At 67.1% G+C, this 21884-nt stretch overlaps 2 protein-coding genes across 3 annotated transcripts in view; one reads left to right on the top strand and one right to left on the bottom strand.

Annotated features, from left to right (window-relative positions):
* The first annotated feature begins 219 nt into the window (after nt 1-219).
* DOCK6 (dedicator of cytokinesis 6) overlaps nt 220-21884 on the top strand; it is a 37236-nt gene continuing 15571 nt past the window's right edge. For both annotated transcript variants that reach the window (XM_062179242.1, XM_062179241.1), the window contains exons 1-23: nt 220-288; nt 5883-5970; nt 6522-6697; nt 7040-7108; nt 7189-7318; nt 8624-8833; nt 12091-12176; nt 12749-12815; nt 12895-13044; nt 13444-13524; nt 13608-13761; nt 13909-14036; nt 14165-14258; nt 14403-14565; nt 16547-16664; nt 17013-17083; nt 17594-17732; nt 17990-18091; nt 18433-18519; nt 18739-18970; nt 19127-19288; nt 19753-19916; nt 20432-20536. In XM_062179242.1, the coding sequence (XP_062035226.1) occupies nt 245-288; nt 5883-5970; nt 6522-6697; nt 7040-7108; nt 7189-7318; nt 8624-8833; nt 12091-12176; nt 12749-12815; nt 12895-13044; nt 13444-13524; nt 13608-13761; nt 13909-14036; nt 14165-14258; nt 14403-14565; nt 16547-16664; nt 17013-17083; nt 17594-17732; nt 17990-18091; nt 18433-18519; nt 18739-18970; nt 19127-19288; nt 19753-19916; nt 20432-20536 (2820 nt within the window). In that variant the 5' untranslated portion in view covers nt 220-244. The remainder of the gene's footprint in view (nt 289-5882; nt 5971-6521; nt 6698-7039; nt 7109-7188; nt 7319-8623; nt 8834-12090; nt 12177-12748; nt 12816-12894; nt 13045-13443; nt 13525-13607; nt 13762-13908; nt 14037-14164; nt 14259-14402; nt 14566-16546; nt 16665-17012; nt 17084-17593; nt 17733-17989; nt 18092-18432; nt 18520-18738; nt 18971-19126; nt 19289-19752; nt 19917-20431; nt 20537-21884) is intronic.
* On the bottom strand, nt 14561-15849 carry ANGPTL8 (angiopoietin like 8). Its single transcript, XM_062179243.1, has 4 exons — nt 15512-15849; nt 15215-15376; nt 14937-15046; nt 14561-14854 (listed from the first exon to the last, which is right to left on the bottom strand). The coding sequence occupies exons 1-4, from the start codon at nt 15845-15847 to the stop codon at nt 14827-14829; spliced, it is 636 nt and encodes a 211-aa protein (XP_062035227.1). The 5' UTR covers nt 15848-15849; the 3' UTR covers nt 14561-14826.

Raw genomic sequence — 21884 nt, 5'->3', positions numbered from 1 at the left:
CCCCACTCTCGCGGCGTCCGCCTCTGCGCCCCAGCCCAGCCCCCTGCGCCGCCGGCCTGCGGGTACGTACGGGGCGGGGCCGACACCGGAAGGGCCAGGCCACGCCCCCGGCCTGCCGCCACGCCCCGGCCACGCCCCGTCCCGGCCACGCCCACGCCCAGCCCGGCCGGCGCGGCCCCCGGAGGCGGCGGCGGCGGCGCTCACCGAGGGCCGAGCGCGGCGGCGGCGGCGGGACCCGAGCGCCATGGCGGCCGCCGAGCGCCGCGCCTTCGCACACAAGATCAACAGGTAGCGGGGGCCCGGCCCCAGCCCACCCCCACGTGGCCAGGCCCCGCCCCTGATCCGCCGAGGACCCCCCCCCGCGGACCCCGACACCGTCCCACCCCCTTCCGCCCGGGCCGGGGTCTCCCGTCCGGTTCCTCGCGGGACCCGGGCTGCGGACGGGAGGAGGCGGGGAGCGTGGCGGGGGTCCCGGTCGGGGCTGGCGGCGGGGCCCGGAGCGTGATGGCGGCTGAGGTTCTGCCCGCGAGCGCTCTGGACCCGTGGGGGCGTGGCCGGGGGGTCTTCCTGGAGGAGGCGGCGGGCGGACTGGGGGTGCTGGGCGAACTCTGCGCCCCCTGTCCATCTCCTGGACCTTCGGCGTCCTCGCGCCCCGAGGGATCTGGGGTGGGGGGCTCCAGGGTTGGGGGTTTCGGGGCAGAGGGGTGCACCTGGCCGGCCCCAGAGCCCAGTGCCCAGCTGTCTGGGGGAGACAGAGGACAGCTGTGGGCGCCTTCCCCCGCCCCCCCCCCCTGCTTCTTAGCACAGGATGGACGTGCCGGCACCGACCGGGATTGAATGGATGGCGTGGGGGCTGGGGCCGGACCAGCTGGTGGGCAGCGGGGGGAGGGGCAGGCGCTGGGCGCAGGGGGAGCCATCGCCGGGGCCTCCAGGGGATGTCAGGCCTGCTGGGGCTGCAAAGCCTGGCCCCAGTTGGGGTCTTTGTGAGTAAGTGGGCTCCCAGGTCTGCGCAGGCGGCCCCTGGGCTGGGGGTCCGTGTTCACAGTCCCCAGGTGTCCCTGCTCCTGGTGCTGGCCGGGGTGGGGGAGCAGCACACAAGTGGGCTACAGCTTAGGGATGAGTGCAGTGGGGACCCTTCAGGGGAGCGGGATGGGGGGTTGGATATGGGAGGTGGGTCATGTGGGCGAGCAGGTGCCGCTGGGCAGGAGTGGAGGGAGGGACCCAGGGGGCCCGGGCAGGAGGCAGAGCCGGGGAGGGGGCCGCACGGTGGGCCCTGTGGACTGCAGGGAGCCGAGGACCACTCTGAGCCCGGGAGGGACTGGCTGGGCAGTGTTGATGTTCCCCCAGGATCTGCCTCTGAATTGTCCGTGTGAGGCCTTGTGTCTCTGAGCCTGGGAACATTGTTGTCTTTAGGTCGTTTGAAAAGCAGAGAGAGGCAAAGAGAGAGAGGTCTTCCATCCATTGGCTCACTCCCTAAATGCCCGCAATGACCCTGGCCAGGCCGGGCCAGGCCGAAGCCTGCAGCCAGGAGCTCCATCCGGGTCTCCCACGTGGGTGGCAGGGGCCCAAGGACTTTAGACACACCCTGGTGGGAAGCTGGAGTGGAAGCAGAGCCAGGATTCGAACCCAGGCCCCCTGCTGGGGGACGCAGGCTTCTGACCTCTCCATCTGCTTTGTGCAGGTTGTGGTTTTTTTGGTTTTGTTTGTTTGTTTGTTTGTTTTTGTCCCAGTTCCTACATGCCTGGGGCCTGACTCGGGCTGAGATAAGGGGGGATTGTGGGTCTGGTCTTGGAGAACACACAGGACAGAGTCCACCCCCACAGAGTGGGGCCGGCATAGTGGTGCAGGGTTAAGCCGCTGTCTGTAATCCCCTTTGAGCTCCGGTTCGAGTCCTGGCTGCTCCACTTCTGATCCAGCTCTCCGCTCTGGCCTGGGAAAGCAGTGGAAGATGGCCCAAGTGCTTGGGCCCCTGCACCTGCATGGGAGACCCGGATGGGGTTCCTGGCTTCAGCCTGGCCCAGTCCTGGCCATTGCAGCCATCTGGGGAGTGAACCGGTGGATGGAAGAGTCTCTCTCTCTCTCTCTCTCTCTCTCTGTAATTCTAACTTTCAAAACACATAAATCTAAAAAACAAAAACAGCCTGGTTAGCCTTAGTACTGGGCAGTTCCCAGTTTCCTGATAAACACTTTTTTTTTTTTTTAAGATGTAATTTATTTGTTTGAAAGAGTTAGAGGGAGAGGGAGAGATAAAGACAGAGAGAGGTCTTCTATCTACTGGTTGCCTCCCTAAATGGCCGCAACGGCCAGGGCTGGGCCAGGCCGAAGCCAGGAGCCAGGAGCTCCATCCAGGTCTCCCACGAGGGTGCCGGGGGCCCAGGCACCTGCTGCCTCCCAGGTGCGCATGCGCAGGGAGCCGCGTCCGAAGCAGAGCTGGGACTTGCGCCTAGGCATCTGCTCTGGTTTGCAAGCGTCGTGGGCGGGGCCTGACCGCCGTCCCAAACACCCAGCCCCGCGGGGCCTGCTCCGGCCGTCGTGTATGCGCAGCCGTGGCCGGCGCGTGCCTGTGGCCAGCTGCAGCCGTCCCGCGTCGCGTGGGGAAGGCGGTCCGGGCCGCTGCCTGCTGTGTGCGAGGTTCCCACGCCTGTGCGTCCTCATGCGTGCCTCGTTGCGCCCTGGGGCTGCCGCGTGGGTCGGTCCTGGGTGTCCCCGCCTCGGTGTAGACTTGCTGGAGTGACCCGTCTCCAACCTTGCTTGCTGATGACGGCTGGTGTGGCAGTAATTATGGCTGTGCTGACGTCACGACACAGCGGATGCGACTTCTGGGTGTCCCGCGTCCTTGTGGTGCTGTGTTGCCTTTAAAAATGTCGCCGGTGCCGTGGCTTAACAGGCTAATCCTCCGCCTTGCGGCGCCGGCACACCGGGTTCTACCCCCGGTTGGGGTGCCGGATTCTATCCCGGTTGCCCCTCTTCCAGGCCAGCTCTCTGCTATGGCCTGGGAGTGCAGTGGAGGATGGCCCAAGTGCTTGGGCCCTGCACCCCATGGGAGACCAGGAGAAGCACCTGGCTCCTGGCTTCGGATCAGCGAGATGTGCCGGCCGCAGCGGCCATTGGAGGGTGAACCAACGGCAAAGGAAGACCTTTCTCTCTGTCTCTCTCTCTCACTATCCACTCTGCCTGTCAAAAAACAAAACAAAACAAAAATGTCTGCCAGGGAGGGTTCGTGTGGTTTTTAGAGATACTTTATCTGGGGGGGCTTACTGCCTGACGTGGGGACGCATGGTGCCTGAGGCTGTCCCTGGGGGGCGTCCACGGGGCTGTGCCCTTGTCTCCTTAGGAGAAGTCAGTGCCACAGATCCCCTGGGAGAAGCCAGCAAGTGCAGCCCAATGTTTCGCCCCATCTGTTGTGTTTTAAAGATTTATTTATTTATTCATTTGTTTACTTGGAAGGCAGAGTTGTGTATATATAGAGAGAGGGAGCTTCTGTCCTCTATGGCTGGGCCAGGAGCCAGGAGCTCCGTCCGGCTCTCCCACGTGGGTGGCGGGGGGCCGAGCACTGGGGCCCCCGTGGCTGCCTCCCAGGCGCATCGGCAGGGAGCTGCAGTCAGAAGTGGAGCAGCCGGGACTGGAGCCCAGGCACTGTGAGGTAGGGTGGGGGAGTCCCTGGTGGCAGCTTAGCCCCACCCATGGGGGCACAGCCAACGCCTGCCCAAGCCATGGCCGCTCAGCCCTGCACCATAGGGGCACAGCCAACGCCCGCCCAAGCCATGGCCGCTCAGCCCTGCACCATAGGGGCACAGCCAACGCCCGCCCAAGCCATGGCCGCTCAGCCCTGCACCGCCAGTGCCCAGTGCTGAGGCCGGGGTTTCTGGCCCTACCAGGGGCCTCTCTCCAAGGCCAAGGGGAAACTGACTGTGCAGCCCCCTCCCCCGCCCTGCCCTGGGCCACAGCTTTGTCCCCCGCCCTCAGCGTCTTCCAATCACCCAGCCCCTGTCTTCCATGGCCCTTAAAGGAGGCTGGCCTGGCTTTGGGAATTTTTAAATATTGAGTTGTTTTCATCTACTTGAGAGAGAGAGAGAGAGAGAGAGAGAGAGAATCTACCATCCTCTGGTTCACTCCCCAGATGACCGCAATGGCTGGGGTGGGGCCAGGCTGAAGCCAGGAGCCTGGGGCTCCATCCGGGTCTCCCATGTGGAGGGGAGGGGTCCGGGCACTTGGGCCACCACCTGCTGCCTCCCAGATGCATTACCAGGGAGCTGGATTGGTAACAGAGGAGCCACGACTTGAACCGGACACTCTGATACGGGCGGTGGGGTCCCCACGCGGCAGCTTAAACCCATTGCCCCGCCTCAGCGGCCCCAAAGCCCTGACTTTTTAGCACTCCTTTGCATTTCTTAGAAGTTCCTCTCAGGGCCAGCGCTGTGGCATAGTCCCCACCCTGCAGCACCAGCATCCCATACAGGTGCCCAGTTCGAGTCCCGGCTGCTCCACTTCTGATCCAGCTCCCTGCCATTGGCCTGGGAAAGCAGTGGAAGATGGCCCAAGTCCTTGGGCCCCCTGCACCCGCGTGGGAGACCGGATGCAGCTCCTGGCTCCTGGCTTTGATCAGCCCAGCTCCGGCTGTTGTGGCCATCTGGGGAGTGAACCAGTGGATGGAAGACCTCTCTCTCCTCTCTCTGTCTCTCCCTCCCTCTCTGTAACTCCTGCCTCTCAAATAAATAAATAAATCTTAAAAAAGACTTTTATTTGAAAGGCAGCGTGATGCGGGGTGGAAGGAGAGAGCTCTCCCCATCAGCTGATTCACTCCCCCCCCCCCCCCCCCCCCCGTGGCCACAGCAGTCGGAATAGGCCAGGCTGAAGCGAGAGCCAGGAGCTCCATCCGGGTCCTCCTGCGTGGGTGGCACCCAAGCCCTTGGGGCCGCCCTCTGCTGCTTTCCCAGGCTCATCAGCAGGGAGCAGAGCAGCCAGGGCTGGAACTAGCCACTCTGCTGTGGGATGCCGGGACGCAGGTGGCAGCCCGACCTGCTGCGCCACGACGCCGGCCCCCAGCTCTCCATTTTTACAAAGCCCAGAGAGGTTGCCCTGTGTGCGCAAAGCCACACAGCTTCCCGTAACTCACAGCAGATCTGGGCAAGCAGGAACAGGAGGGAGACTGGGGGGGGGGGTGAGTTCAGCAGAAAGAGCGAGGGTGTGCAGGGCCCTCCCGGGGGACCACACAGCCCTGGCACCTCCCTCCACAGAGGGAGTCAGGCCGTGCCCCCCAGGGAGCCACCCCGTGCTCAGCTGAAGGAATTGAGGACTTGGGCCACCCCCAGGCCCCCCGGATCCCCCTCCCCCGCTCACTTTCACCCAGCCTGACTTTGGAGCCTGGCTTAGGTGCAGGTGGCCCTGGGCAGCCCACAGCCCTGAACTTGATTGCTGGGGTCTTCAAAGGCTCCCACTTCCCCGGGCTCCATGGGCCACACTGGCCTCCTGCACACAGCGCTCTGGTCCTGGACTCGCTTGTTGAATGCCGCGCCCTGTGCCCTGCCCCACCCTCCCTGCGAGGTCAGGGAGGTGCAGGTGCAGTGAGGCGGGGGTGGGGCGGGGGTGGCATGGCTGGTGCGTTTGGAGACCCCCCAGGGTGGGCAGAGGAACTGCAAACCAGGGAGCGGAGGCCAGGGTCCAGCAGGCCGGGCTCCCTTCCACCAGGGCTGGACTGTGCGTCTGGCCCAGCCAGCGGGAGGGGAAGAGAACTAGCCAGGACCGCTCCCGTGGTGTGGGGCTGGGCGGAGGGGAGGGCCCCAGGGAGCTGGGGGCCACGGCCCAAGGTCTGTGACTCCCGCAGCCTGGGGTCTCCTCCCTGGGCCCCAGCGCGCCCTCTGACCCCCTCCCTCCGGTGCCAGGACGGTGGCCGCCGAGGTGCGGAAGCAGGTGTCTCGGGAGCGCAGTGGCTCCCCCCATGCCAGCAGGCGCAGCAGCAGCTCCTTGGGGGTGAGTGTTGGGGTGCAGCCCCCACCCTGAGGCTGGCAGAGCTGGGGGCTGTGTCCCCTGTGTCCCGCCCTTAGGGAAAACAAGAGAGGGAAATGCAGCCACGGTGCCATCCCGATGGCCAGGCCTGGGGGGAGGGGCCGCCCTGTGCGCAGCTGCAGGGCAGGGGGCGGCCCTGTGGGAGGCTGGGCCGGGGAGACTCTGGCCTCCAGTGTGGACCACCCAGCTGGGGCCGGGAGTGACTTCCAGCTGCTGTGGGCAGGGGGTGGGGGTGGCCTTGGTCCAGAGGCCTTGAGATTGTGCACAGACCATTCCTCCCAGGGCTGGCTTCCTGTCCACCAGGCCCCAGGGTGTGAGTTCCTTCCTGGAGCCCCTGGAGGGAAGGGCGGGACAGGCCAAGCTGGGGGTAGGGAGGAGTGGAGAGTGCTCCGGGCTCCGCCCCCCGGCTCCAGGGCGCCCAGCGCGCCCTCCCAGCATGACCCCACTTGCCCCCTGCTGCCCCAGCTCCCAGCCTCCCGGGCAGCAGCGTCACTGCCCCCCGTGCTCTGACCCAGGTCCCCTTGACGGAGGTGGTGGAGCCCCTGGACTTTGAGGAGGTGCTGCTGAGCCGGCCGCCGGACGCCGAGCCCGGGCCCCTCCGGGACCTGGTGGAATTTCCCACTGATGACTTGGAGCTGCTGCTACAGCCGCGGGAGTGCCGGACCACGGAGCCTGGCATCCCCGAGGATGGGTGTGTTCATCGCCCAGTCCGCCCATGACCCGCCCCCGGCCACGCCCCACTCCGCCCATGACTCAGCCACGCCCCACTCTCCGCCCATGACCCGGCCACGCCCCACTCCGCCCATGACTCAGCCACGCCCCACTCTTAGCCCTCAGCCACGCCCCACTCTCCGCCCATGACCCGCCCCGGCCACGCCCCCACAGCTTCCAGGATCTAGCAACCTGGAGTTCCACTCTGGCTCTGCTGTGTGACCACAGGCCAGCCGGCCTCCCTCTCTGAGCCTGCACCCCCGACCTCCCGGGGCGCCCCCCACACCCCGTCTCCGCTGACCCTGGCCTTCTCCGGCTGCAGGAAACTGGACGGGCAGGTGCGGGCCGCCGTGGAGATGTACACGGAGGACTGGGTCATCGTGCACAGGAGGTGGGTGTGTCCCCGGGAGCAGGCAGCCCCCTGGCAGGTGCCCGCAGCCCTGCCACCCGCCCGGCCGCACCCTCCCCTAGGTACCAGCACCTGAGCCCGGCCTACAGCCCCGTCACCACGGAGTCACAGCGGGAGCGGCAGAAGGACCTCAGCCGCCAGGTCTTCGAGCAGGACGTCTGTGGGGACGAGCGGCCCAGCGCCGAGGACTCGGTGAGCGGACCCTGGCTGGGGCGCCCCGCGGGGGCAGGGTGTGTAGCCCCGGCTGTCATTCACCTGTGCCCCAAAGGATCTGTACCAGACCCCTGAGTTCAAAGTCAAGGGTAAGGGTGATAAGCATTAATTGAGTGCCTAGGGTATGCTAAGTGCCTTCTGTTCGTCCTGTGAGCTAGGGCAACTGTTGTATCCATTGTGCAGAAAAAGCGACTGAGGCGTGACAGGGTTATGAGAGGGCCTTGCACCTGTGATTTCGCCAATCAAGGTTTTTGTTTTGTTTTGCTTTGTTTTCTAAGATTTATTTGTTTGGGGGTCGGCGCTGTGGTGTAGCGGGTAAAGCCACCGCCTGCAGTGCCAGCATCCCATATGGGCCGGTTCGAGTCCCGGCTGCTCCACTTCCCATCCAGCTCTCTGCTGTGGCCTGGGAAAGCAGTGGAGGATGGCCCAAGTCCCTAGGCCCCTGCACCCACGTGGGAGACCTGGAGGAAGCTCCTGGCTCCTGGCTTTGGATCTGCCCAGCTCTGGCCATTGCGGCCACCTGGGGAGTGAACCAGCGGATGGAAGACCTCTTTCGCTCTCTCTCTCTCTGCCTCTCTCTGTAACTTTGCCTTTCCAAATAAATAAATATAATTTTTAAAAAAGGATTTATTTGTTTGAAAGCCAGAGTGACAGAGATCTCCCATCTGCTGCTTCACCCCCCAAAATGCCCACGCAGCCAGGGCTGGGCTGGGCCGCCCAGGAGTCGGGGCTCAGTCTGGGTCCCCCAGGTCAGGGGCAGAGACCCAGGTCCTGGAGCCACCCTGTGCTATGTCCCGTGGTGGAGCAGGAAGCAGGAACCAGACCAGAGCTGGGATTGGACCCAGGCAGACCCATATGGGGTGCAGGCATCCCAGTGGGCACAATGCCAACCACCCCCTCCCCCCAAATGTTGCTATTCTCATTAATTTTAGATGTAGAGGGGAAACAGACCCTCAGTGTGGAGTCAGAAACCCGGGGTCACGGAGCTGAGCTGGGCCTTGGGTCACAGTGACAGCCCTCGTGGGAAGAACTCGCCCCTCCCCTAGCAACAGGGAGCAGAGTCCCAGGGAAGGATCTCATTGGCCCAGCCCAGGCCTGTTCTTTTGTCGGAGCCAATCCGGGGGCTGGGGGCGTGTTCCGATTGTCCAGATGAGGATCTTGTGGCCTGGGTGAGCTTTGCCTCCTCCGAGGATGGCGGAGAAGCGGAGGCTGCAGACAGAAGTTTCTGGAAGAAGGGCAGCACCCCCGTGTCCCCCCCTCAGCGCCCGCTGCTCATCCCCGCAGGAGGAGGCCAGGCGCTCCGGCTCCCCGGAGGACACCCCACGCAGCAGCTGCGCCTCGGGCATCTTCGACCTGAGGAACCTGGCGGCCGATGCGCTGCTGCCGGCACTGCTGGAGCGGGCGGCGCCCGAGGACGTGGACCGGCACAACGAGGCCCTGCGGCGGCAGAACCGGGCCCGCGCTCTGCTCACCCTCTACCCGGCGCCCGACGAGGTGGGTGCCACGCGGGGGTTCCCGGGCTGTGCACCCCGCTCCTCCGACACGGTGACCTGGGCGCCACTGTGCACCCCACCCAGCCCACCTAGGGAACTGGGCGCCACTGTGCACCCTCCACCTTCCCACCTAGGGTACTGGGCACCCACTGTGCACCCCACACTCTCCCACCTAGGGAACTGGGTGCCACTGTGCAGCCCACCCCTCCCACCTAGGGAATTGGGCGCCCACTATGCACCCTCCACCCTCCCACCTAGGGAACTGGGCGCCACTGTGCACCCCACACCCTCCCACCTAGGGAACTGGGCGCCACTGTGCACCCCACACCCTCCCACCTAGGGAACTGGGCACCCACTGTGCACCCTCCACCCTCCCACTTAGGGAACTGGGCACCCACTGTGCACCCTCCACCCTCCCACCTAGGGAACTGGGCACCCACTATGCAACCTGCCCCTCCCACCTAGGGAACTGGGCACCCACTGTGCACCCCGCCCCTCCCACCTAGGGAACTGGGCACCCACTGTGCACCCCACACCCTCCCACCTAGGGAACTGGGCGCCACTGTGCACCCCACACCCTCCCACCTAGGGAACTGGGCACCCACTGTGCACCCTCCACCCTCCCACTTAGGGAACTGGGCACCTACTGTGCACCCTCCACCCTCCCACCTAGGGAACTGGGCACCCACTGTGCACCCCACACCCTCCCACCTAGGGAACTGGGCGCCATTGTGCACCCCACACCCTCCCACCTAGGGAACTGGGCGCCACTGTGCACCCTCCACCTTCCCACCTAGGGAACTGGACGCCTACTGTGCACCCCACCCCTCCCACCTAGGGAACTGGGCGCCTACTGTGCACCCCACCCCTCCCACCTAGGGAACTGGACGCCACTGTGCACCCTCCACCTTCCCACCTAGGGAACTGGGCACCCACTGTGCACCCCGCCCCTCCCACCTAGGGAACTGGGCGCCTACTGTGCACCCCACCCCTCCCACCTAGGGAACTGGACGCCACTGTGCACCCTCCACCTTCCCACCTAGGGAACTGGGCGCCCACTGTGCACCCCACACCCTCCCACCTAGGGAACTGGGCACCCACTGTGCACCCCACACCCTCCCACCTAGGGAACTGGGCGCCATTGTGCACCCCACACCCTCCCACCTAGGGAACTGGGCGCCACTGTGCACCCTCCACCTTCCCACCTAGGGAACTGGACGCCTACTGTGCACCCCACCCCTCCCACCTAGGGAACTGGGCACCACTGTGCACCCCACACCCTCCCACCTAGGGAACTGGGCACCCACTGTGCACCCCACACCCTCCCACCTAGGGAACTGGGTGCCCACTGTGCACCCTCCACCCTCCCACCTAGGGAACTGGGTGCCCACTGTGCACCCTCCACCCTCCCACCTAGGGAACTGGGCGCCACTGTGCACCCCACACCCTCCCACCTAGGGAACTGGGCGCCTACTGTGCACCCCACCCCTCCCACCTAGGGAACTGGACGCCACTGTGCACCCTCCACCTTCCCACCTAGGGAACTGGGCACCCACTGTGCACCCCGCCCCTCCCACCTAGGGAACTGGGCGCCCACTGTGCACCCCACACCCTCCCACCTAGGGAACTGGGCACCACTGTGCACCCCACCCCTCCCACCTAGGAAACTGGGCGCCTACTGTGCACCCCACCCCTCCCACCTAGGGAACTGGTCGCCACTGTGCACCCTCCACCTTCCCACCTAGGGAACTGGGCGCCCACTGTGCACCCTCCACCCTCCCACCTAGGGAACTGGGCGCCACTGTGCACCCTCCACCTTCCCTCCTAGGGAACTGGGCACCACTGTGCACCCCACACCCTCCCACCTAGGGAACTGGGCGCCTACTGTGCACCCCACCCCTCCCACCTAGGGAACTGGGCGCTCACTGTGCACCCCACACCCTCCCACCTAGGGAACTGGACGCCACTGTGCACCCTCCACCTTCCCACCTAGGGAACTGGGCGCCCACTGTGCACCCCACACCCTCCCACCTAGGGAACTGGGCGCCACTGTGCACCCTCCACCTTCCCTCCTAGGGAACTGGGCACCACTGTGCACCCCACACCCTCCCACCTAGGGAACTGGTCGCCACTGTGCACCCTCCACCTTCCCTCCTAGGGAACTGGGCGCCTACTGTGCACCCCGCCCCTCCCACCTAGGGAACTGGGCGCCACTGTGCACCCTCCACCTTCCCACCTAGGAAACTGGGCGCCTACTGTGCACCCCACACCCTCCCACCTAGGGAACTGGGCGCCACTGTGCACCCTCCACCTTCCCTCCTAGGGAACTGGGCACCACTGTGCACCCCACACCCTCCCACCTAGGGAACTGGGCACCACTGTGCACCACACACCCTCCTACCCTGGGAACTGGGTGCCTACTGTGCACCCCAATATTCCTCTGACCAACTTAAATTGTGCACTGATATATCTCTCAACATCCCTCCGACCAACATGAACTAGGCACCAACAGTGTACTCCAAAATTCCTCCATCCATTGTAGATTGGGTACCAGCTGTGACTGTGTACCCCAGCATTCCTCCGACTACATAAATTGGGCACCGATTGTATCCCCAACATTCCTCCAACCTACATTAATTGGGCACTGACTGTGTACCCCAGCATTCCTCCAACCAACACGAATTGGGCACCGACTGTATCTCCCTGTACATATTCAGCCAGTACTGGTTGTGTACCCGCTGGGCAGTCCGCCACGTACTTGTCCAGTACTTGTGTATGTTGGGCACCTACCATTTATGCCTATGTCGATCCACCAATGTTTTTTGGCACCTTGTGTATACTCCTACGCTTTTCTTTAGCCACTGAATAAGTGCTCGCTGTATACTCCTACTGGTTCAACCAGTACTTGGATGGTGATGGGGCGCCTGCTGTATACAGATGGCTGTATACAGATGATTGGAAGGAGACCCCGTCCCAGACAGGGCAATGGTACAGTCAGCGCCCAGCCACACGGCCCATGCACCCGGTCCTCATGAGCCCCTGGCTCGGTTCAGGCTAAGCTGGGGCCTGAGCCGTGGGCACCGGTCGACCGGACGAAGAGGAGGCGGCGGCAGGACATGGCGTGGGGGGTGCAGCTAGCACCTGTGCAAAGGCCCTGCGGCAGGGACTTGGAGCAGCGCTGGGGTGGTTCCGGGCTCGCCAAGCCGGTCCTGGAGGATGCGTCCCAGCCCCTCCCCCCACAACCCCGGGTCTTTGCAGGACGAGGCTGTGGAGCGCTGCGGCCGCCCCGAGCCGCCCCGGGAACACTTTGGACAGAGGCTGCTGGTGAAGTGTCTGTCGCTCAAGTGAGTCTGCGGGCCCGCCCCTCCCCGGGCCCCTCCTCCGGCCCCTCCCCCGGGCAGGCTCGCTTCACCACCCCCTCCAGAAGCCCTGGGTAGCTGGGGTCCCGTGCCGCCGGGGTCCGGGGCGCAGGCCGCGGGTGTTGGTGTCGCTGAGCCTGGCTCCGGCAGCCCAAGTCCCCGCCGGCCCCCCGGGGAGCAGCCAGAGGCGTGGGAACAGAGCTGAGCCGGATGTGGACTTGGACCCCAGCCCGGCCTGCCTGGCCCCTGCCCACCCAGCAGGGGGCCGGGAAAGGGAGGCTGGGGGACCCACGCTGGCAGCTCAGGCAGTCGCTCAACAAACACTCAGTGCAGCGCCGCCTGGGACCATGGAGGACCACACGGCGGGGGTGGGGGATCTGCGGGAGTTACTGTGGGGAGGGGGTGGAGCTGCCCGTGCCTCAGTTTCCCCATTTGCAGAACGGGAGCTGCGTTTGCTGCAAGCCCCTAAGCGGGTGGTCCAATGGGAGACTGTGGGGTGTGGGGGTGTGGGGGGGTGCACGGCGGGGTGACAGGGAGGGCCCCCCTTTTCCCCGCAGGTTTGAGATTGAGATCGAGCCCATCTTCGGGATCCTGGCCCTGTACGATGTGCGGGAGAAGAAGAAGGTAGGCGTCCTCCTCGGCGCCCTGGGCAGGGCTGTGGGCTCCCTGGAGGCGGCGGCCCAGCTGCCTCCTGTGTCCCCAGATCTCGGAGAACTTCTACTTCGACCTGAACTCGGACTCCACGAAGGGGCTGCTGCGGGCCCACGGCACCCACCCCGCCATCTCCACCCTGGCCCGCTCCGCCATCTTCTCGGTGACCTACCCGTCGCCCGACATCTTCCTGGTCATCAAGGTGCCCGCAGGGACCGGGCACACGGGGCGGACAGTAGGGGTGACCCCCATGGGGCCAGCACCTGCCTTCAGGGCATGAGACCGGGGGAAGTGATCGGGGCTGTTGTGGGGGTGTGTGTGTGGGGGAGTTGAGGAGGCCCCCGGCTGAGGAGGAACCCTGGAGGGCTTCGGGGAAGAGGCGACAGCTGCACTGAGACCCATGGGGGCTGGGGGCTGGGGCGGGGAGGAGGGGGTGCGTGCAGCAGCCCCGGGGCTCCTGGGAAGAGAGCAAGATGCGGTGGGAGGTTCGAGGATGGACCAACCAAAGGCACTCACAGGAGGCCCTCAGGGGCCGGGGGCTGCGGGAGTGGGGGGTCGCGCAGGCGCGGTGGAGCGAGCCTCACCGCCCCGCCTCCCGCAGCTGGAAAAGGTCCTTCAGCAGGGGGACATCGGCGAGTGCTGCGAGCCCTACATGCTGATGAAGGAGGCCGACGCGGCCAAGGTGAGCCCGCGGGGGTGGCGGTAGCTGGGGCTGGACCCCTGGGTGGGGGCGCTGCCGCTAACTCCCGGGCGGCCCCCTCTCAGAACAAGGAGAAGCTGGAGAAGCTGCGCCTGGCGGCCGAGCAGTTCTGCACGCGCCTGGGCCGCTACCGCATGCCCTTCGCCTGGACGGCCGTGCACCTGGCCAACATCGTGAACAGCGCGGGGCCGCCCGACCGCGACTCGGACAGCGAGGGCGGTGAGGGGGCGGGGCCGGGGGCGGGGCGGGGCGGGGCGGGGCTGCCGGCATGGCCGCGGCGCCCCCTGCCGGCCGGACGCGGCACTGCGCCAAGACCCCGAGGCTCTCTGTCCGCTGACCGGGTTCACCCCCCACCCCCCCACCCAGAGCGCCGACCCGCCTGGACCGACCGCCGCCGGCGGGGGCCCCAGGACCGCGCGAGCAGCGCGGACGACACCTGCAGCTTCTCTGGCTTCCGCCCGGCCACGCTGACCGTCACCAACTTTTTCAAGCAGGTGTGGTGCCCGCGGGCCCGGGGCTGTGGGGGGGTGGGGGACAGTGCGCCCTGGAGATTTCTGCCCCCCACCCCCTGCAGCGCACCCTGGTCCCGGCTCATGAGGGGGGGCCCATTCCGCCCACGCAGGAGGCCGAACGGCTGAGCGATGAGGATCTGTTCAAGTTCCTGGCGGACATGCGGCGCCCCTCGTCGCTGCTGCGGCGCTTGCGACCGGTGACTGGTGCGGCGCCGGGGACCCCGCCATGGCGGAGACAGAGGGGTGTGGGGGCGCCGGTCAGACGTGGGGTGCGGCCGCCAGGGGGCGCCGTGGGTGGACGGGCGGGCGGGCGCCGGGCAGGTGCACACGGGGCTCCTTGCTCCCCAGCCCAGCTCAAAATCGACATCTCCCCGGCTCCCGAGAACCCCCCCTTCTGCCTGTCCCCCGAGCTGCTGCACGTCAAGCCCTACCCGGACCCCAGGGGCCGGCCCACCAAGGAGATCCTGGAGTTCCCGGCGCGGGAGGTGTACGCGCCACACACCAGCTACAGGTACACACACCCGGGGCGCGCGGCCCCTCTGCTTTATTGGGGGGGTCCCCGTGTGCCTCGTCTCTGCTCTCCCCCACCCCCCCGCCTTGCGCCCCGCGGGCCGCCGCCGCCTCCTGCTTGGCCTCCTCCGACTCCTCTCCCTCCCGGGCGCCGGGCTGGCAGCCCCCCTGCGCACGGGCAGCTCCTCCCCGCGCAGGGCCTTGCGGGCCGTGCCAGCGGCGCTCGCTGCGTGGACCGGTCTCGCGGGATCCCCAGGCAGGCTCAAGCCGGGAGCGCCGCCGTGTGCAGCCTGCGGAGGGGACAGGGGGGGCTCAGCCGCGGGCCCCAGGAGCCCCCGCCCCCCCGCCCGCACCCCTGCCCCCGCCGCGCACCTTTCCTGGATCTGCCGCAGCCAGCGCTCCTGCGCGGCCATCTGGCGCCGCTGCCGCTGCACGTGGCCGGCCAGGGCCCACACGATGTGGCTCTGCTTGTCGGTGTGGGCCTGCGTGGTCAGGGGCTTCGTCAGAGCTGCGGGCCTGCCCCCCCCCACCTTGTGCCCCGCACGCGGGTCCCCTGTGCCTGCTGGCCTCAGTGTGCCCAGCTGACAAATGGGTCAGGGGAGCTGGGCCCTCAGCACCCGGGGCCTAGCGGGGAAGGAGCCCCCCCTTACCTTTAGGGTCTCAAACTCCTGGTGGGCGGGGCCCAGCCAGGCCCCCCGCAGCTGCCTCTCCAGGTGCCGGATGCTCTCCCGGAGCCTCTGCTGGGCCTGGGCCGCCTCCCCCAGCTCCTGGGCTGTGGCTTCTGCCTGCAGCTGTAGGGCGTCTTCCTCTGTCTGCCAGGAGAGAGATCGGGCCGGTCCCTACGTGCTGTGCACAGGGGCACGGCTGGCCGTCCTAGTCCGTTAACTCCCCCCCAACCCCTCCATAAACTCCTACATGCCCCACAGTGCCCCAGCTGCAGTGCCCACCTGCATGTCCAGCAGGCTCGTGCGAAGCTCCTGGGCTGCGTCCCGGCCCTGGCTGACCTCCTGGCCCAGGAGTTCCAGCGTGTAGCCGTAGAGGCCCACGCTGCGGCCGGCCTCCTGCAGCCGTGCCTCCGTGGACTTGTACACGCCGTTGAGGGCCTGGCCCAGCTGCAGGGCCCCGTGGAAGAGGAGGGTCAGCTCCTCGTGCTGGGCGGGCTCCGGGCTGCCCGCGGGGCCCGTGGGAGCAGAGCCGGCCACCGCGGCCAGGGCCCAGAGCAGGCACAGAGCGAGTGCGGGCATGGCTGGGGTCTGGGCGTGTTCCCCAGCGCCAGGGCCCATCGCCTTTTATGTCCTTGCACCCGCGCTAACCCCCGGTCAATCGTTAACTGGCCAGCCAGCCGCCCCGGGTTGCACAAGTCCTGGCGGTGGCACGATGCTTGCATCAGGCTGTTGTCCGGCTGGGCCGCGCGTGGATCACGCTGGTCACGGCTCCGGGCCCCCGAGGCTCCCCACGCTGACCCTGTGCCCCCACCCATGGACAGCAGGACAGCGAGGGCCATGATGAGCGCCCATGGCTACCCCAGAGCTGGCCCAGCTGCCACCATGGCGTCCCCTCCTACCACCCGTCTTGGCCTGCTCTGTAGCTGGCGGGTGGGGGAGGGGAGGGCCGAAGCCTTTCCCAGACCACACAGCCGACTGCCTGAGTGGCTCACCCCGTGCCTCAGTTTCCCTGCCTGGAAGATGGGTGTGTGTAGGCAGTGAGTTGTTTTATGCTGAGCGCTCCCACAGAGCCCAGCACTGGGCGGGCGACTGCACAAGTGGCCGGGCGGTGAGGCCCCTGTGGTGCAGGCCCTGGGGGAGGCAGCCCCCACCCCACCCCCGCAGGGACCTCACCCCTGGGGGAAGGGCGGGCAGCTTCCCGGGGCGGGGGAGGAGCAGGTCAGCCTGGGGCCAGCGTCCGAGGTCTCTGCACACCGCCTGCTCCCCGGCCCGGCCCGGGTGCCCCTGACCCCGGCCGCGTCCCTGTCCCCCCACCAGGAACCTCCTCTACGTGCACCCGCACAGCCTCAACTTCAGCAGCCGCCAGGGCTCCGTGCGCAACCTGGCTGTGCGCCTGCAGTACATGGCGGGCGAGGGCCCCAGCCAGGCCCTGCCGGTCAGTGCGGGGGGGGGGGGGGGGGGGCCTGGCCGCTCACGTCCCTGAGCAGTGCCTGGGGGGGTGGGGGAGGGGCGGCCCGGCGGGGAGGGGGCACCAGCCGCTCACGTCCCTGGGTCCCTGGGCAGTGCCTGGGTGGGGTGGGGAGAGGGGCGGGCCTGGCAGGGAGGGGGCACCAGCCGCTTATGTCCCTGGGTCCCTGGGCAGTGCGGGGGGGGGGAGAGGGGCGGGCACAGCGGGGCGGGCACTGGACACTCAGGTCCCTGAGCAGTGCCTGGGTGGGGGAGGGGCGGGCCTCGGTTGAGGGGGGCACCGGCCTCTCACGTCCCTGCGTCCCCGGGCCTGCAGGTCATCTTCGGGAAGTCCAGCTGCAGCGAGTTCACCCGGGAGGCCTACACCGCGGTGGTCTACCACAACAAGTGCGTGCCACGCCCAGGGGGCGGGGCGGGGCGGGGCCTGGCTCTGCCCACCCCCCCACTCGCAGGGAAATGGAGGAATGAGGCGCCCACGGACGCGTATCCGAGTCCCGGCTCCGCTCCGGATCCCAGCTCATGCCCCCTGGGAGGCAGTAGCGATGCTGCCCACGTGGGAGCCCCGGGTGGAGCTCCTGGCTCCTGGGGCCATGTGGGGAGTGAACCAGCAGATGGAAGACCTCTGTCTCTCTCTCTCCATCTGCTTTGCAAATTTTAAAAACAGTGAAAAAGTTTTTTTTCCCCCTTTGGAAATCCATGACTACATGCACGGACACAAATGTGTGTGGACACGCGTGGTTTTCTCACATGTGTGTACACGTGTGGTTTTCCCACGCGTGTGCACACGCTCGTGGGCAGCGCTGGAGGGGCCCGAGGGGGCAGTGGGTCCCGTGCGGGTGGAGGAACGGGGCTGGCGGAGGTCCCAGTTCCCCGCAGCCCCCCTTCCCCCCCCCCCAGGTCCCCCGAGTTCTACGAGGAGTTCAAGCTGCGGCTCCCGGCCTGCGTGACCGAGAACCACCACTTGCTGTTCACGTTCTACCACATCAGCTGCCAGCCCCGGCCCGGCACAGCGCTGGAGACGCCCGTGGGCTTCACCGTGAGCGGCCCTCCGGCCCCGCCCCGGCTCCGCCCAGCTCCGACGCCCCGCCCCGCTCCGACGCCCCGCCCCCGGTCCCACCCAGCCCTGGCACCCCGCCCCCTCCCCCTGCTGCAGCACGGGCCCTCTGCCTGCCCTCCAGCCCCGCCCTGCCCTGCTCCCGCCCTGGCCCCGCCTAGCTCCGATGCCCCGCCCCGGCCCTGTCCAGCCCCACCCCGACCACGCCCCGCTCTGACGCCCCGCCCCTCTCCCTGCAGTGGATCCCGCTGCTGCAGCATGGCCGCCTGCGCACCGGGCCCCTTTGCCTGCCCGTGGCCCTGGAGCAGCCCCCACCCAGCTACTCCATGCTGACACCCGACGTACGTGCCCGGGGCCCTGTGAAGGCCCTGCTGCCTCCTGTCCTTTGTCCTGGCATGTGTGCCCCTGGCCCCCTTCCATGGCCTTCATAATTCCTGTCCCCCCAGCTGCACCCCAGGGCCTGTGGCCACCCCATCCCCACCCACTTCCCTGCCCACCTGATGTCCACCCTTGGAATCCAGGGGCCTGCAGCCTTCCCGGCCCCCACTCCCTAGTCCCCCGGGGCCGGGCTGGGGGCAGGGTGCCTGGCTGCTCCCCCAGGTGTCGCAACGCCCCGTGGTGGCCTGATCCGGGGGAGGGGCGGCCAGGGCCCACCGGGTGGCTCCCTCCCTCCCTCCCGCAGGTGGCCCTGCCGGGCACGCGCTGGGTGGACGGTCACAAGGGCGTGTTCAGCGTGGAGCTCACGGCTGTGTCCTCCGTGCACCCCCAGGTACGGGGCGCAGCCGGGACCTGGGGGATGCCGGCCCCCTCCTCTCCTGATGGCCCCGGGATTGGGCAAGCGGTGCCTCTGGCCAGGGAGGGCCGGCCTGTGGCCGTGGACGTGACTCGGGTCAGCCAGGCCGGGCACGTAGGGAAGTGCTGACTCAGGCAGGCAGGGGTGGGCTGCGTGCCCGGGGGCCTCGCTCAGCGCCCGTCTCCCTCGGTCCAGGACCCCCACCTGGACAAGTTCTTCACCCTGGTACACGTCCTGGAGGAGGGGGCCTTCCCGTTCCGGCTCAAGGACGTCGTGCTGAGCGAGGGCACCGTGGAGCAGGAACTGCGGGCCAGCCTGGCCTCTCTGCGCCTCGCCAGCCCCGAGCCCCTGGTGGCCTTCTCCCACCACGTGCTGGACAAGCTGGTGCAGCTGGTCGTGCGGCCGCCCATCATCGGCGGCCAGATGGGTGAGCCAGTGCGGCCTCGGTTTCCGAAGTGGGCCCTGTGTGATCCCGCCACGGTCGCCTGACCCCTTGGACCACACCCACCTTCCTCCGGAAAGCAGGGGTGGGGGAGGTGAGCGCCCTCGGGCCCTGGAACTTGACCTCTGCTCTGCCCGGCAGTGAACTTGGGCCGTGGGGCTTTTGAAGCAATGGCCCATGTGGTGAGCCTTGTCCACCGGAGCCTGGAGTCTGCCCAGGACACCCGGGGCCACTGCCCACTGTTGGCCGCCTATGTCCACTACGCCTTCCGCCTCCCCGGCACCGAGCCCGGCCTTCCGGGTGGTAAGTGTTGCTGGGAAATCCCAGGAGGCAGGAGAGACCCAGGGACAGAAGAGCAGAGGCCCTGGGACCGGTTGGGGCTCCTTGCAAGAGAGAGGCTCTTTCCCCCACTTCTGCTCCCTCCCCAGGGGTGTGAGCGCCATGCACTTGACTGGCAGGTGACTCAGCCAATCAGCACGCATCTCCCGTAGCTGCCTGGCATTGAATCCAGGCTCCGCCCCTCACAAACTCTGTGACCCCGGGGCAAATGGCTTCACCTCTCTGAGCCAGTAATGGGGATCATGGCCGTGCCCACTTCACGTGAGTGACGGTGGCCCATGGAGCAGCTGTTAGCTGACCCATTTTACAGGTGAGAGACGTAGAGGCTCAGAGAGGGAAGTGGACGCCAGCCAGGGCAGCCGAGCAGGAAGGGGCCCAGGGCCCGTCGGGGCGGTGGGCAGGGGGTGACCCATCTCCTCCCTGCTCAGGGGCCCCGCCGGGCACAGTGCAGGCCGCCACCCTGGCCCGCGGCTCCGGCCGCCCCCCCAGCCTCTACCTGGCCCGCTCCAAGAGCATCAGCAGCAGCAACCCCGACCTGGCCGTGGCCCCGGGCTCCGTGGATGACGAGGTCTCCCGCATCCTGGCCAGCAAGGTAGGCGAGGGGCCTGGGGTCTGCAGCCCGAGGGGCAGGGGGAGGCGCTTCCTGTGGGTGGAGGATGAGGAACGAGGGGGGCCCGGATGTGCACGGTGCACACACCCACACATACCAGCACAGGGCACAGGCACACGCATGGGTGCACGCGTGTAGGCACTCACACACACACACATACACGGGGCACATATACCTGCACCCTGTGCACACTGGAACATATGTATGTGGGTACAGACATGAACACGTGCGCATAGACCTGCACGTATGAACATGGGTACGCACACACAGATGCATGGTACACGGTATACTCCATGGGACTGTGCGCGTGTACCCAGTACATATGTAGGCAGGCCCCCAGGCACATCGGGCACACGCATGCCCCACGGCCTGCGTGTGAGTGCCCGGAGGCACACGTCTGGCTGCGACAGGCGGGCAGGCGGTGTCCGGGCTCCGTGTCTCACGTTGCTCCTCTGCCCCCCGCCCGGGATGCTCCCTCACACATCCTGTGTCTGCAGGGCGTCGATCGCTCCCACTCCTGGGTGAATTCCGCTTACGCTCCGGGCGGCAGCAAGGCCGTGCTGCGGCGGGCGGCCCCTTACTGCGGGGCCGACCCCAGACAGGTGCCCTCCCTCCCCCTCCACCCCCGCACATGTATGACTGCACCACTCCGGCATGAGCTGCTTCCCACCTCCCTGGCCGTGGCCACCTAACCTAGGGGGGCTGCCTGCAGGAGGCAGCAGCCCCCGCCTGCCTTTGTCTGGGGCTGTGCAGTCTGCCTTGTAGAAAGCACTGGGCGTCCTTAGCCAGCACAGCCTCGGGCAGAGACAGTCACAAAGGTGGAATGCAAATAGCATGCAGATGATATGCAAATCCAGTCACTGATAACTTCACTGCCCCGCATGGCTTGCCCCCCTCCCTTTAATGCACCTGTGCTTGGGGGCTCTCTCTCGGGTCCCCTTGGCAGAGCTGACCTGGGCTCCCCAGAGCCTGCCCCTTTGGTGCCAGACAGACCGGGGTTCAAGGCTTACCCTGAGCCCTAAGCCGTGGACCTACACTGTGGCTGAATCATCAGGTGTAGTCAGGACTCTGAAAAAAGTGCTCAGCCCAGCCCCGCAGTCTGCAGCCCTCGCGGGCAGGGCCAGGTTGTGGGTGGGGGGAGAGCTTGGTCCAGTGGAGCCCCTGAGCCGCCCCTAGGTGGGCGTGGCTGAATGGCCCGCCCCTAGGTGGGCGTGGCCGAGTGGCCGGCCAGGGAAGGGAGAGTGGGTGCCCAGAGGCAGAGGAAAAGGCACCTGGACAGATGGGGAGCTCAAAAGAGGCGGCCCTGGGGTTCCCCCCTCTACACCCCATGGCAGGCCCAGGGGACTCCACGTAGCACGCACACGGGGTTCCTTTGCACCGTCTGCTCCTGGGAGCGCCATACCGGGAACCTGGAAATCTGAACTCAAGCGTCCCGCCCACCCCTGGGCGCCAGCATTCTTAACGGGGCACCCCCTCCGCTGCCCCGCGATACGCTCGGCTCCCCGAGGGGTCAGCCGGGCCTTGGAGAACCCACAGGGCTGTCCAGGCAGGAGGTAGCCCCGAGAATGGCCCTTGGCCGAGCTAGCCCGTGTGTAGTGCGCCGGCCTCACCCTCAGCGCCTTCACCCGAACCCACTCTTGGCGTCTCCACCGACCTCCGCAGTTCCACTTTCATTCATTCATTCACTCACGGACCTGTGCCCGAGCTCTGCCGCTCTGGCCACGCCCCCCCCCAGCTCCCCCTCCAGTGGGCTCTCTCACCTGCCCCGTCACCTCGCTGTGGCTTCCTCGTGGGTCTCCCCACCTCCACCTGAACCCACACACCTCCATTCCCACAGATGGGTCTACCCGAGCCATTGCCACGCCCCTTGGGGGGGGGGCTGCAGGACTCGGCCGCACAGACCACCTGTGCTCACTCGGGGCTCGCCCCTGACGCCCTCGTGGCCTGGGC

The sequence above is a fragment of the Lepus europaeus genome, chromosome 20 (genome assembly GCF_033115175.1).
Source record: "Lepus europaeus isolate LE1 chromosome 20, mLepTim1.pri, whole genome shotgun sequence".
NCBI classification, from domain to species: domain Eukaryota; kingdom Metazoa; phylum Chordata; class Mammalia; order Lagomorpha; family Leporidae; genus Lepus; species Lepus europaeus.
This window is presented reverse-complemented; position numbering and strand designations above follow the sequence as displayed.

Bases quoted from the DNA above. Each gene is read 5' to 3' on its own strand.
- ANGPTL8 (XM_062179243.1), bottom strand. From the start codon at position 15,847: ATGGGCCCTGGCGCTGGGGAACACGCCCAGACCCCAGCCATGCCCGCA. The intron at 15,377-15,511 runs GTGGGCACTGCA...CTCTCCTGGCAG, and splicing joins CGAGCCTGCTGGACATGCAG to ACAGAGGAAGACGCCCTACA. The intron at 14,855-14,936 runs GTGCGCGGCGGG...TCCCCTCCGCAG, and splicing joins CTGCGGCAGATCCAGGAAAG to GCTGCACACGGCGGCGCTCC.